General features: G+C 37.8%; 1 protein-coding gene across 2 annotated transcripts in view; it reads right to left on the minus strand.

Moving 5' to 3' along the window:
* The window catches only part of LOC133620191 (protein shisa-6-like), a 116,868-nt gene that overhangs the window by 98,258 nt on the left and 4,622 nt on the right, over positions 1-13,988 (minus strand). For both annotated transcript variants that reach the window (XM_061981469.1, XM_061981468.1), the window contains exon 2: positions 7,161-7,318. In XM_061981469.1, coding sequence (XP_061837453.1) covers positions 7,161-7,318 — 158 coding nt within the window. The remainder of the gene's footprint in view (positions 1-7,160; positions 7,319-13,988) is intronic.

Consider the following 13,988-nt stretch of genomic DNA (forward strand, 5'->3'; position numbering starts at 1 on the left):
CTTTGAAAAGCGTCTTGTACAATAACACGGCTAATTTATGATTTTTCCCCAGGTTGACGAGCTTTACGCCGCCAATAAATTCAGCCTCATCACGTCAGACCAATGACATTGCAGGACTGCCGCGTGTTGAAGAAGACGACACAAGCTGCCGCAAGACAAAAGTCAACGTGACAATGAGGCTAAAAAAATGGCGGATGAAGCGGTTCTGAGTGTGTTCAACTCCTGACGCCGAAAAAGACGACTTTAGCGGTTTCAGTGCAAAGTAGGAGGAGCATGAAGACAGCGCTCATTTCCTTTGCTGGCATGTGGTTACTGTAATGTATACACCTGCTAGGCTACTGTACACATGTAACAATGTGTACACCTGCAGCCTACAGGTACTGTGTATGTACTAAATGTAAACACACGTTTTATATTTAGGTGCGCTGAAATATATAACAGTTTGATGTTTTGCATGTTATTTCTTTTATGGCACCAAAAATAAACAGTTAACCTGAAACGGAGGTAAGTACCGAACTGTGACGTTAGCGTTGCATTACACGCCTTATTTAAGTATGTAGTGTTACACCTCTTATTTTAATGTTGCATTACAGGCCTTATTTAAGTACGTAGTGTTACACCTCTTATTTTAATGTTGCGTTACAGGCCTTATTTAAGTACGTAGTGTTACACCTCTTATTTTAATGTAGCGTTACAGGCCTTATTTAAGTACGTAGTGTTACAGCTCTTATTTTAATGTAGTGTTACACGCTTTATTAAGTATGTAGTGTTACACCTCTTTTATTAATGTAGTGTTACACGCCTTATTAAGTATGTAGTGTTACACCTCTTATTTTAATGTAGTGTTACACGCCTTATTTAAGTATGTAGTGTTACACTCCTTATTTAAGTATGTAGTGTTAAACCTCTTATTTTAATGTAGCGCTACAGGCCTTATTTAAGTATGTAGTGTTACAGCTCTTATTTCAATGTAGCGTTACAGGCCTTATTTAAGTATGTAGTGTTACACCTCTTATTTTAATGTAGCGTTACAGGCCTGATTTAAGTACGTAGTGTTACAGCTCTTATTTTAATGCAACGTTAAAGGCCTTATTTAAGTATGTAGTGTTACAGCTCTTATTTTAATGCAACGTTAAAGGCCTTATTTAAGTATGTAGTGTTACAGCTCGTATTTCAATGTAGCGTTACACGCCTTATTTAAGCACGTAGTGTTACACCTCTTATTTTAATGTAGCGTTACAGGCCTTATTTAAGTACGTAGTATTACAGCTCTTATTTCAATGTAGCGTTACACGCCTTATTTAAGTACGTAGTGTTACACCTCTTATTTTAATGTAGCGTTACGGGCCTTATTTAAGTATGTAGTATTACAGCTCTTATTTCAATGTAGCGTTACACACCTTATTTAAGTACGTAGTGTTACACCTCTTATTTTAATGTAGCGTTACGGGCCTTATTTAAGTATGTAGTGTTACAGCTCTTATTTCAATGTAGCGTTACACGCCTTATTTAAGTACATAGTGTTACACCTCTTATTTTAATGTAGCGTTACAGGCCTTATTTAAGAATGTAGTGTTACAGCTCTTATTTAAATGTAGTGTTACATGCCTTATTTAAGTACGTAATGTTACAGCTCTTATTTTAATGTAGTGTTACACGCCTTATTTAAGTATGTAGTGTTACAGCTCTTATTTCAATGTAGCGTTACACGCCTTATTAATAAGTATGTAGTGTTACACCTCTTATTTTAATGTAGTGTTACACGCCTTATTTAAGTATGTAGTGTTAAACTTCTTATTTTAATGTAGCGTTACAGGCCTTATTTAAGTATGTAGTGTTACAGCTCTTATTTCAATGTAGCGTTACAGGCCTTATTTAAGTATGTAGTGTTACACCTCTTATTTTAATGTAGCGTTACAGGCCTGATTTAAGTACGTAGTGTTACAGCTCTTATTTTAATGCAGCGTTAAAGACCTCCTTTAAGTATGTAGTGTTACAGCTCTTATTTTAATGTAGCGCTACACACCTTATTTAAGTATGTAGTGTTAAACCTCTTATTTTAATGTAGCGTTACAGGCCTTATTTAAGTACGTAGTGTTACAGCTCTTATTTTAATGTAGCGTTACAGGCCTTATTTAAGTACGTAGTGTTACAGCTCTTATTTTAATGTAGTGTTACACGCCTTATTTAAGTATGTAGTGTCAAACCTCTTATTTTAATGTAGCGTTACACGCCTTATTTAAGTACGTAGTGTTACAGCTCGTATTTTAATGTAGCGTTACACGCCTTATTTAAGTACGTAGTGTTACAGCTCGTATTTTAATGTAGCGTTACACGCCTTATTTAAGTATGGCGTGTTACACCTCTTTATTTTAATGTATACTTATCCATACTTATTCCAGTATGGAGTGTTACACCTCTTATTTCAATGTAGCGTTACATGCCTTATTTAAGTATGGAGTGTTACACCTCTTATTTTAATGTAGTGTTACCCACCTTATTTAGGTATGGAATGTTACACATCTTATTTTTATGTAGCGTTACACGCCTTATTTAAGTATGGACTGTTATACCTCTTATTTTAATGCAGTGTTACACACCTTATTTAAGTATGGAGTGTTACAACTGTTATTTTAATGTTGCGTTACACGCCTTATTTAAGTATGGAGTGCTACACCTCTTATTTTATTGTAGCGTTACACTCCTTATTTAAGTATGTAGTGTTACACCTCTTATTTAAATGTAGCGTTACAGGCCTTATTTAAGTATGTAGTGTTACACCTCTTATTTAAATGTAGCGTTACACGCCTTATTTAAGTATGTAGTGTTACATCACTTATTTACTGTAAATGTAGCGTTACACGCCTTATTTAAGTATGGAGTGTTACACCTCTTATTTAAATGTAGCGTTATATGCCTTATTTAAGTATGGTGTGTTAGAACTCTTATTTTAATGTTGCGTTACACGCCTTATTTAAGTATGGAGTGCTACAACTCTTATTTTATTGTAGTGTTACACGCCTTATTTAAGTATGTAGCGTTACACACTTTATGTAAGTATGTAGCGCGACACGCTTTTTGTAAGTATGTAGCATTAGACACCTTATATAGTATGTAGCGTCACACGCCTTATGTAAGTATGTAGCGTTACACCTCTTATTTTAATGTAGCGTTACATTCCTATTTAAGTATGTAGCATTACACACTTCATGTAAGTGTACACCTTATATAGTATGTAGTGTTACAGGCCTTATGTAAGTATGTAGTGTTACACACCCTATCTAAGTATGTAGAGTTAAATGCTTCATGTAAGTATGTATTGTTACACACCTTATGTACGCATGTAGCGTTTTAGGCCTTATGTAAGTATGTAGTGCTACACACCTTATATAGTATGTAGTGTTACAGGCCTTACGTAACTATGTAACGCTACACACTTTATGTTAGCATGTAGTTGTACAAACCTTACCTAAGTATGTAGAGTTACAGGTTTTACGTAAGTATGTAATGTTACACACCTTTTGTAAGTACGTAGTGTTAGAAGCCTTACGTAAGTAAGTAGCCTCACACGTCCTGTATATGTAGCGTTACATTCCTAATGTACGTATGTAGCGTTACACACCTTATGTAAGTAACAGGGTTCGTACACCTTTTCCATGGCCAAATTCAAGCACTTTTGAAGGACTTTCAAGATCAATTTTCCAGTTTTTCCAGTACCCTTCAAAAGGCGAAAACCAGTGTGAATCAATCCATAGCCTTGTTGTTTGAGGTCACCGAATGCTGTCTGTAGGAAAAATATGGAAAATCTGGAAAAACCTAAGCCTAACATTGAAGCAGCAGTTACCATAAACTGAACGGGGCATAGAAAATGAAGCAGTGTGACTATTCAATGTCATTGGTGTTTGCAAACGTGTCTCCATTTGTGTTTTCTATCAAATTTCTTGTTCTTTTTCTTACTTACAGCACTCAATGACATCGAACAGCACGGATTGTTTCACACCGTATTTGTGCTTGTACATTGCATAATGTGATATAAATACACGCACCCTCAAAATGTCAATTTCACTCATTTATAAACAAAACTGTTCCACATTAATATAAGGATAATAAATTAAAGGAAAATATGTTGTTTGTTTCACAACACCTCAGTCACCTTCCATTAAGCATATCTAGCCTTATAACTGTGGCTATGATAACAAATTAACAAAAAGACAAAAGTTTACTTTTTTTTGCTTTCACTGAGGTAGCCAGACAAGTTAAGTAGGACAATGAAAATAATAGAGCAAGAAACGCATACAACCATGTTGTGTAAAAACTACAAAATCATTCATATTAACTCAGCTCTAAGTTGTGAAAAAGGTTACAAATTATACATAATAATTACAATAATGTAACCATTTTAATGCAATTGACCAAAACGACAACATGTAACTTGTTTGCTTTAACTGAGGTGGTCAGACAAGTTAAGTAGACAACCAAAATAATGGCGCAAAAAATACATCGAACCATGTTGGATTTCCTTTTTGCATACTTTGCAGCAGGCTACGCGCAGATTTGGTCCACGTTTTATCCAAAGTTTGTATTTGTCATTTTCCATCCAATGTTCATTAAAACGACAACCTCCCGGCATAATGGACCGATGCACCACTGTCCTCTTGTGGCGACACAGAGCCGTATACTGCTCTGGCATGACAACAACCTAATGTAAGGGCTCGTGCAAAGCCAACAGATCAAGCGTGTAGCTTTCATTTTTAAGAAAAACGTATCTTATTTTTCTCCATTTTATAATTAACCTATTGAGTCAGACTGCCGAGAAATATGATGAACATTTCCAAGCATTTACAAGCACCTCACCCAAAATTCAAGCATTTATCAAACCTTTAAAACACAACATTAAAATTCAAGCATTTTCAAGGTTTTTAAGCACCCGTACGAACCCTGAAGAAAGTAGCATTACACGCCCTATGTATAATGTATATGTAGCGTTTAGAGATGCGCGGATAGGCAAATATTTCATCCGCAACCGCATCAGAAAGTCGTCAACCATCCGCCATCCACCCGATGTAACGTTTGATCAGAACTGCATCCGCCCGCCATCCGCCCGGTATATCTAATATAGACGATGCAAGGCATTAGTGAGGCACCTGCCAACTACTCCGGTTTTCCCGTAATTCGTACGGTTTTCATCAACCTATTCCGGGTTACGGGTGCAGTGATAAAAAATACGGTTTTTCATTAATTAAAAAAAAAAAAGGGTGAAAACTACGCGAATTGCACCTTGTGCAGACAAGATTTTTCGATCGGACACGGAGGAATTAGCGATGTAAAAGACCACTTTGGGACAAAAAAACACAAGTCCAATGCCGTTGCTAGCGATACAAGTGGAAAACTTTCAACGTTTTTCGTCGCCCAAACAGATTCTTTGGATGTGATAAATGCCGAAGTTTTATTTACGGAGACAATAATTGAGCATGGACTTCCAATCGCACTGGCTGATCACATGGGACAGTTACATGTTTGTAATGCAACCTTTGAAAATCATTACGCGGTGATCGCGGTCCCAAAAATAAACTTTTCTTGCATGATAATGTCCAGAAAAATTCGCTTTATATTACTACAGAGTCCTTTTAACGAATGAGTTTGATGGTTTATCACAAACCTTAAATGAAAGAAGTCCTTTGTTCTCTTGCACCATGCGCTTTGGCCTCTGTTTGGTGCGCAATCCTGTCGGCTGTATTTCACAGCACGACATACTGTTAAAAGTGTGCGGTGGGCGCGGTAGAGACCCTGGACGTGCGTCGGGCCCTTCTCGCGGATCGCCTCAGCTACGGCTCCCGGTGGAGCCCTCTCGGGGGAAGTGGCCTCGGTCCCGGACCCCGGCGAGGCGTCCCTTCTCCGCTCCGTAAAAGTGTCCATCTCTTTTTTTTTTTTTTTCTGTTGTGGCATATGCAGCAGGTGCCTGCTCGTTTTTCGTATGTGGGTAACAACATTTAACTATGTATATATATTTCCCAATTGGTTTAACTGCCACCCGCAAAAAAAAAAAAAAAAATTAAAAAAAAAAAAAAAAAAAATCCAAATGATCCGCCCGACCCGACCCGCACGCGGATAAAATCTTATTTTTTTAAATTTCATCCGCCCGATCCGCGGATAATCCGCGGACTCCGCGGTTGTGCCCGCAAACCGCGCATCTCTAGTAGCGTTACACACCTTATGTAAGAAAGTAGCATTACACATCCTATGTATACTGTATATGTAGCTTTACACACCTTATGTAAGTAAGTAGCATTTCACGTCCTATGTATACTGTATATGTAGCGTTACACACCTTACACCTTATGTAAGTAAGTAGCCTTACCCACCTTATATAAGTAGGTAGCCTTACACACTTTAAATAAGTATGTAGTGTTACACACCCTACGTAAGTAGCATTACACACCTTATGTAAGTAAGTAGCGTCACACACCTTACGTAGGTATGTAGCATTACACACCTTACGTAAGTAAGTAGCTTTACACACCTTATATAAGTAGGTAGCGTTACACACTTTAAATAAGTATGTAGTGTTACACACCTTATGTAAGTAAGCAGCGTTACACAGCTCATGTAAGTAAGTAGCGTTACACACCTTATGTAAGTAGGTACTGTTACACATTCTAAATAAGCATTTAGTGGTACAAGCTTTGTAAAAGGATGTTTCATTTAACTTTTACAAAGAAGAAGGCAAGTGTATGCCTTTATTTGATGATTTATTGAGCAAACAAAGCGAGTGTTCCACTTAAACGTTAGCTGTTAGCTAGCATGCTTTCAAGTAGAAGAGGGTGACATGGTAAATCTGGGACAGGATAGTAGGACACCGAGCGAGCGAGATGATCCCTGGAGCAGGAGAGTGGAGAGGGGATACAAGTAGGAGGAGCAGCAACGTGAGACAAAAAGCACACAAGAAGACAGAGGTTGGCGGTTAACACCCAGTGGGCACAAAAGCGTGAGGGTTAGAAGTCGGGTTCTGATCTTCGGTATTTAACTTGTCACATTCCCCCCTAAGAAAGATTGACGCCTAAAGCTGACGGATCAGCGCTTTCTCGCGGCTGCAGATTAGAGAGCGCGAGGTCGGCGTCACCATGACAGTCCTTTACATAAACATGGGTCCTGCAACGTACCGTGGTTGGAGGACTTGCTGTGGACGGGGGTGTAGTGGTTCTTAGAGGCCCTGACCGGCGTGTCGTCTTTGGGCGAGCAGTCCATTGCGTCCATGTTGTCGTGCTCGTACTGAGAAATGGGAACGGGTCCTTGCTGCCTCAGGATGTCAGCCAGGGCCCTGAAAGGACAAGATGGACGCCTGATGAAGATGCAAAGTGTGTCAAACTTCGACGAGAGCGCACCTGAAGCCACTTCTCCGTAAGCGCGTGACTTTGGGAAGTATTAATAGTGCTTCCCTTCCAGGATCAACACACTTTGGCGACACGGGCGGCCTGGTTTGGATCGTCCCAGTTGGCCCGGTAACGCTCGGAATTAGAACACGTGAGCTTGAGGAACACGCTTGGTGAAATGTACACTCACTGGACACAACATTAGGAACGCAACCAAACCAGTTGCAGTACACTTTGCCACCACGAGTGGCAGTGGTAAACAGAAGAAGTCCGAAGCTACACAAAGTGTCTTAAGCGCAAAAAGTATGACTAAAGAGGTGAAATTGTATTTTTATTTGCGCTGAAATCGTATTGATAGTTTAGTAAGAAAACATATTCATTATTAGCTTAGTTCATTTAGTCAGGGTTTCTACAGGTTACAGCACATCTAATTTAATGATTTTTAATGATATACTAATATATGTGTTTGTATATGTTTATGTATAAGTGTGTGTGTATGTATATAAATATATATACATATATATATAAATGTGTGTGTGACATATATACATATGTCAATTTCCATATATACATATCCATCCATCCATTTTCTACCACATATGTATTATACACTAGGGCTGCAACAACTAATCGATTAAATCAATTAAAATCAATTATAAAAATAGTTGGCGGTTAATTTAGTCATCGATTCGTTGGATCTATGCAATGCGCCTGCGCAGAGGCAATTTTTTTTAAATATATATATATATATTTTTTTTTTTAAATTTAATTTAATTTTTATTTATTTTTTATTATTATTTTTATTTTATTTATTTTTTTAAATAAACCTTTATTTATAAACTGCAACATGTACAAACAGCTGAGAAACAATAATCAAAATAAGTATGGTGCCAGTATGCTGTTTTCTTCCAATAAAATACTGGAAAGAATAGAAATGTAGTTTGTCTCTTTTATCCGATTATTAATCGATTAATCGAAGTAATAATAGACAGATTAATCGATTATCAAATTAATCGTTAGTTGCAGCCTTTATATACACATATATACAAATGTGTATATGTATATATATGTGTGTGTATATACTGTATGTATGTATATATATACATATATATGCCTGTAAATGTCTATGTGTGTGTGTGTATATATTTATATATATATATATATATATATATATATATATGTATGTATATATATACATATATATATATATATATATATATATATATATATATATATATACATATACATATACGTATATATGTCTGTGTATATGTCTATATGTACATGTGTATATGTATATGTATATATATATGTGTGTGTATATATGTATATATAAATGTCTGTATATGTTTGTAAATGTGTGTGTATATATATGTACATATTTATATATATATACATATATACATACAAATACGTATATATGTATATATGTGTGATACATATATATATATATATATATATATATATATATATACATATATATATATATGTGCATTTCCATATATACATAGATGTATATGTACGTTAGGTCAGGAAATAACACAGAGGCTATATCATCCCAACAAGCCTGTTTCACAGGTTTCCCTGCTCGTCAGGGTTTTTTATATATATTCTGCTCTACCCCGGTATTGAGCACTGTATAACGAATTAACCACAGAAACCTTGACTATATATGTATATGTATGTATATATGTATATATATAAATTATATAAATATATACATCTATACACACACATTGTGTAGACATATAGAGACCTATAAATGTATATATGTAAATAAATACAAAGATACACACATATATATGTACCTATACACATGTATATATAGACATATACACATATACTGTATATGTGTGTACATTTTAAACATTATGCTTTTTTAAGCAGTTCGACACAAACACGCACATTTTACCGCAGTCTTACAATGTGGGCCGACGGTCACACATGTCAAAAAAAAAATAAAGTAGTGCTAAAGGAAATGAGCATGAACTTGTTGTTATCACGTTAACTATTTTTAACATCATAACAGCCTCCTAGACATGAAGTAGCACCCACATTTGGACTTTTACGCTCGCACAGGCAGGACCGGAGGGTGAGCCAATCAGCGGCCGCCAAACTGAGCAGCTCGTCCAGATAGGGCTGGGCCGATGAAACGATATCGAATGCATTCGTAAAGCGTTCGATACATTTTTTTATTCTTCATCGGAAAAAAGTAAAAGTTGAGAAGCAAGGTTGGTTGCATGAACAAAGACACTCGCTCGCTGGTAACCGAGCAATGCAGGAAGTGATCACTGATCAGTGGGAATGACATGCTAACAGCCAATCAGGTAACAGTATCAACTATCAAGTTTGGTTGGGCCATCTTGTTGTCTGGCGGTTGATTCTCTGCATGGAGTGAGAAGAGAAAGTAAAAATGAAGAAAATGTGGATAAAAGAGAAAAAGTCACCTGGACAGTATGACACTTTTTTGGATTTTTTCAAAGGGGCCGTAGTCAGACCAATGTGGTCTGTAAATAATGCAAGGCACTGGTCCCCACTAAGACCGCTAATACCACACCACCTTAGCCGCGCTCACCCTTTAGAGCACAGCTCTAAAGGGTGAGCAGGTTTCTGCACTAAACCTACAGAAAATAGTTATTTTCATGTTTCTGTTTACATTTTCACACTTTGCACTATTTTCTTACACTTTATGAAGCATTTCTTACATATTCCTTATTTTTAAGAGCTTATTGTTTAGTGTTTAATGTGATTTTACTAACTTGTTGACATAGTTTGAGTGTTTTCATTGCTTGTGTTGACATTTCCTTTCTGCCTTGATAGCTAAGGGGATTATAATCAGAGGAAGGTTACATTTCAAATAAAATGGTTACATTTCAAATCTTTTTCCCCTGCTCCTTATTTTCCATTGGTCATAAAGAATATCAATAAATATCGATATCAACCATTTCAAAACACTTACGTACATGGAGATACAGTTTTCAGCAATTTCGCCTAGTACGGGGTTCAGCAACCCGCGGCTCTCGAGCCGCATGCAGATCTTTAGCACCGCCCTAGTGGCTCCCTGGAGCTTTTTCAATAATTGGAAAAAGATGGGGGGGAAATATATTTATTGTTTTAATAATGTTTCTGTAGGAGGACACACACAACACAGACCTTCCCAATTGTTAGAAAGCCCACTGTTTAATATGTTCGTGTTTATGCTTCACTTATGACAGTATTTGCCTAGCGCCGTTTTGTCCTTTTAATTTTGTCAATCCTTGAACTCACCGTAGTCGGTTTACGTGTACAACTTTCTCTGTCGCTGCCACAGAAAGACGCGTTTTATGCCACTCCTTCGTCTCATTTTGTCCACCAAACATTTTATGCTGTGCATGAATTTACAAAGGTGAGCTTTGTTGATGTTATTGACTTGCGTGGAGTGCCAATAATCCATGCTATCATGCTATTTAGTCTAGCTGTGTGTACATATTGCATCATTATGCCTCGTTTGTAAGTATATCATTTAATTTCCTTTACTTATGTCCTCTGTGTATTTAATTTATATTTGCATGTCTCATGACACATTATCTGTATGTAATATTGGCTGCATTTCTGATTGTGTGTCATGCTGTTCCAGACCACAGCAAAACGCTACCATGTTGTTCCAGACCACGGCAAACGTTACCCAGCTTGCAAAGATTGTAATAAGTCCATTAGAAGAAGACAGCCTGTCCTTTACTTTAACTTGGGCACACACATCTATACCTTTGGGCAGTTTTAAGCCAGTAATTTCCAGGAGTTATCTAACACTCTGAGACACTTACTTAATGTGTTGCCTTCATTATAACACTAACATAAGGCTTTTACCTTTTTGCGGCTCAAACAGATTTGTTTTTTGTATTTTTGGTCCAATACGGCTCTTTCAACATGTTGGGTTGCCGACCCCTGATCTAGTCCTACGCCCAGATAGGTTTGTTCCCATCTAGCGGCCAATACTACTGTAGTATTGATATTTTTACTTCATTTGGACATTGTTATGCTTAAAATGTCTTATTTTGGCCAAAAAAAAACCAACATAAAATATGATTTAAAAATCTGCAGTAGTTACACCACACACTATGAAAGTGATGAGGGACGAGTGCAGTGTGATATCTGTTAGAATACATCTTATTAAAATTGTTTACTCTTTACAATATGCAGAGGGTGGAATAAAAAACAAGAGGAAGGACCCCGGCTGCACTTTGGACACCCCTAATGTAAATAATCCAACATGTGATCAATTCTGCTTCTATTTTGGTCAAATTGTGTTCGTCTAGGCTCTAGGCTGTGCAACATGAGACCACACACACACACACACACACACACACACACACACACACACACACACACACACACACACACACACACACACACACACACACACTGCACTCAGCCTGGAATGTGTCTCACCTGATCAATAGTTCCTGTTCAAATGTGGGATTTTAGCTGGGTTTCTAGTCTCATGCAGAAGGTCACTCAGGCAAACAAGAGCAGTCTGACACAAATTCGACATTCTGCTCAGCGTGTCCTCGCCCAGTGAGACCGCCCTCCCAAAAACATCATGGAACATACAAGCTACCTCCAAGCAGGGGTGCGCCGAGTCGATTTTGATATTGGATATCGGTACGATATGAACAAAAGAAAACTAATTATGTGCGATGCAAGCAGTCCTGCAGCGTGTTTGCTTGTGTGTGATATCAGGTGCGATACAAGCAGTCCTGCATTATGTTGACTTGTGTGTGATATCATATGAGATACAAGCAGTGCTGTATTACGTTGACTTGTGTGAGATATCATGTGTGATACAAGCAGTCCCGCAGCGTGTTTACTTGAGTGGGATATCATGTGGGATACAAGCAGTCCTGCATTATGTTGACTTGAGTGTGATATCATGTGTGATACAAGCAGTCCTGTATTACGTTGACTTGTATGCGATATCATGTGTGATACAAGCAGTCCTGCAGCGTGTTTTCTTGCGTGTGATGATATCATTTGTGATACAAGCAGTCCTGCAGCGTGTTTACTTGTGTCTGATATAATGTGCAATACAAGCAGTCCTGTAGTGTGTTTAGTTGTTTGTGATATCATGTGCGATACAACCAGTCCTGCAATGTGTTTATTTGTGTATGATATCATATGCGATCCAAGCAGTCTTGTGACATGATGTAAGATACAAGCAGTCCTGCAGCGTGTTTACTTGTGTCTGATATCATGTGCGATACAAGCAGTCCCACAACATGTTTACTTGTGACATTATGTAAGATACAAGCAGTTCTGCAGTGTGTTTAGTTCTGTGTGATATCAAGTGTGATACAAGCAGTCTCGCAGCGTGTTTACTTCTGTGTGATATTATGTGCGATGCAAGCAGTCTTGCAGTGTGTTTACTCATGTGTGACATCATGTGCAATACAAGCAGTCCGCACATGTTTACTTATGTGTGATATCATGTGCTATAAAAGCAGTCCTGCAGCGTGTTTACTTATGTGGGATATCATGTGCCATAGAAGCAGTCCTGCAGTATATTTACTTGTGTGATATCATGTGCGATACAAGCAGTCTTGTAGTGTGTTTACTTGTGTGATATCATGTGCGATACAAGCAGTGCTGCAGCGTATTTACTTGTGTGATATCATGTACGATACAAGCAGTGCTGCAGCGTATTTACTTGTGTGATATCATGTACGTTACAGGCAGTCCTGCAGCGTATTTTCTTGTGTGATACCATGTGCGATACAAGCAATCCTGTAGTGTGTTTACTTGTGTGATATCATGTGCAATACAAGCAGTCCTGCAGCGTATTTACTTGTGTGATATCATGTGCGATACAAGCAGTCCTGCAGTGTATTTACTGGTGTGATATCATGTGCGATACAAACAGTCCTGCAGCAAATTTACTTGTGTGATATAATGTGCGATATAAGCAACCTCGCAGCGTGTTTACTTGTGTGTGATATCATGTGCAATACAAGCAGTCTTGTAGTGTGTTAACTTGTGTGATATCATGTGCGATACAAGCAGTGCTGCAGCGTATTTACTTGTGTGATACCATGTGCGATACAAGCAGTGCTGCAGCGTATTTACTTGTGTTATATCATGTGTGTTACAGGCAGTCCTGCAGCGTATTTTCTTGTGTGATACCATGTGCAATACAAGCAGTCCTGTAGTGTGTTTACTTGTGTGATATCATGTGCGATACAAGCAGTCCTGCAGCGTATTTACTTGTGTGATATCATGTGCGATACAAGCAGTCCTGCAGTGTATTTACTGGTGTGATATCATGTGCGATACAAGCAGTCCTGCAGACAATTTACTTGTGTGATATAATGTGCGATATAAGCAACCCCTCTGCGTGTTTACTTGTGTGTGATATCATGTGCGATACAATCAGTCCTGTAGTGTGTTTACTTGTGTGATATTATGTGCAATACAACCAATCCTGCAGCATGTTTACTTGTGAGTGATACTTGTGCGATACAGCCGGTTAACATCTAAATGTCCTCTAATAAACCCATAATGTCTTCTATTTTAGTCAAGTCATTTACAAAAGGCAAACATGGTAGGCTATATGCTACTGTAAGCTAGCAGCTACACAGCAGCTAA

The sequence above is a fragment of the Nerophis lumbriciformis genome, linkage group LG24 (assembly GCF_033978685.3).
Source record: "Nerophis lumbriciformis linkage group LG24, RoL_Nlum_v2.1, whole genome shotgun sequence".
Classification (NCBI taxonomy): Eukaryota; Metazoa; Chordata; class Actinopteri; order Syngnathiformes; family Syngnathidae; genus Nerophis; species Nerophis lumbriciformis.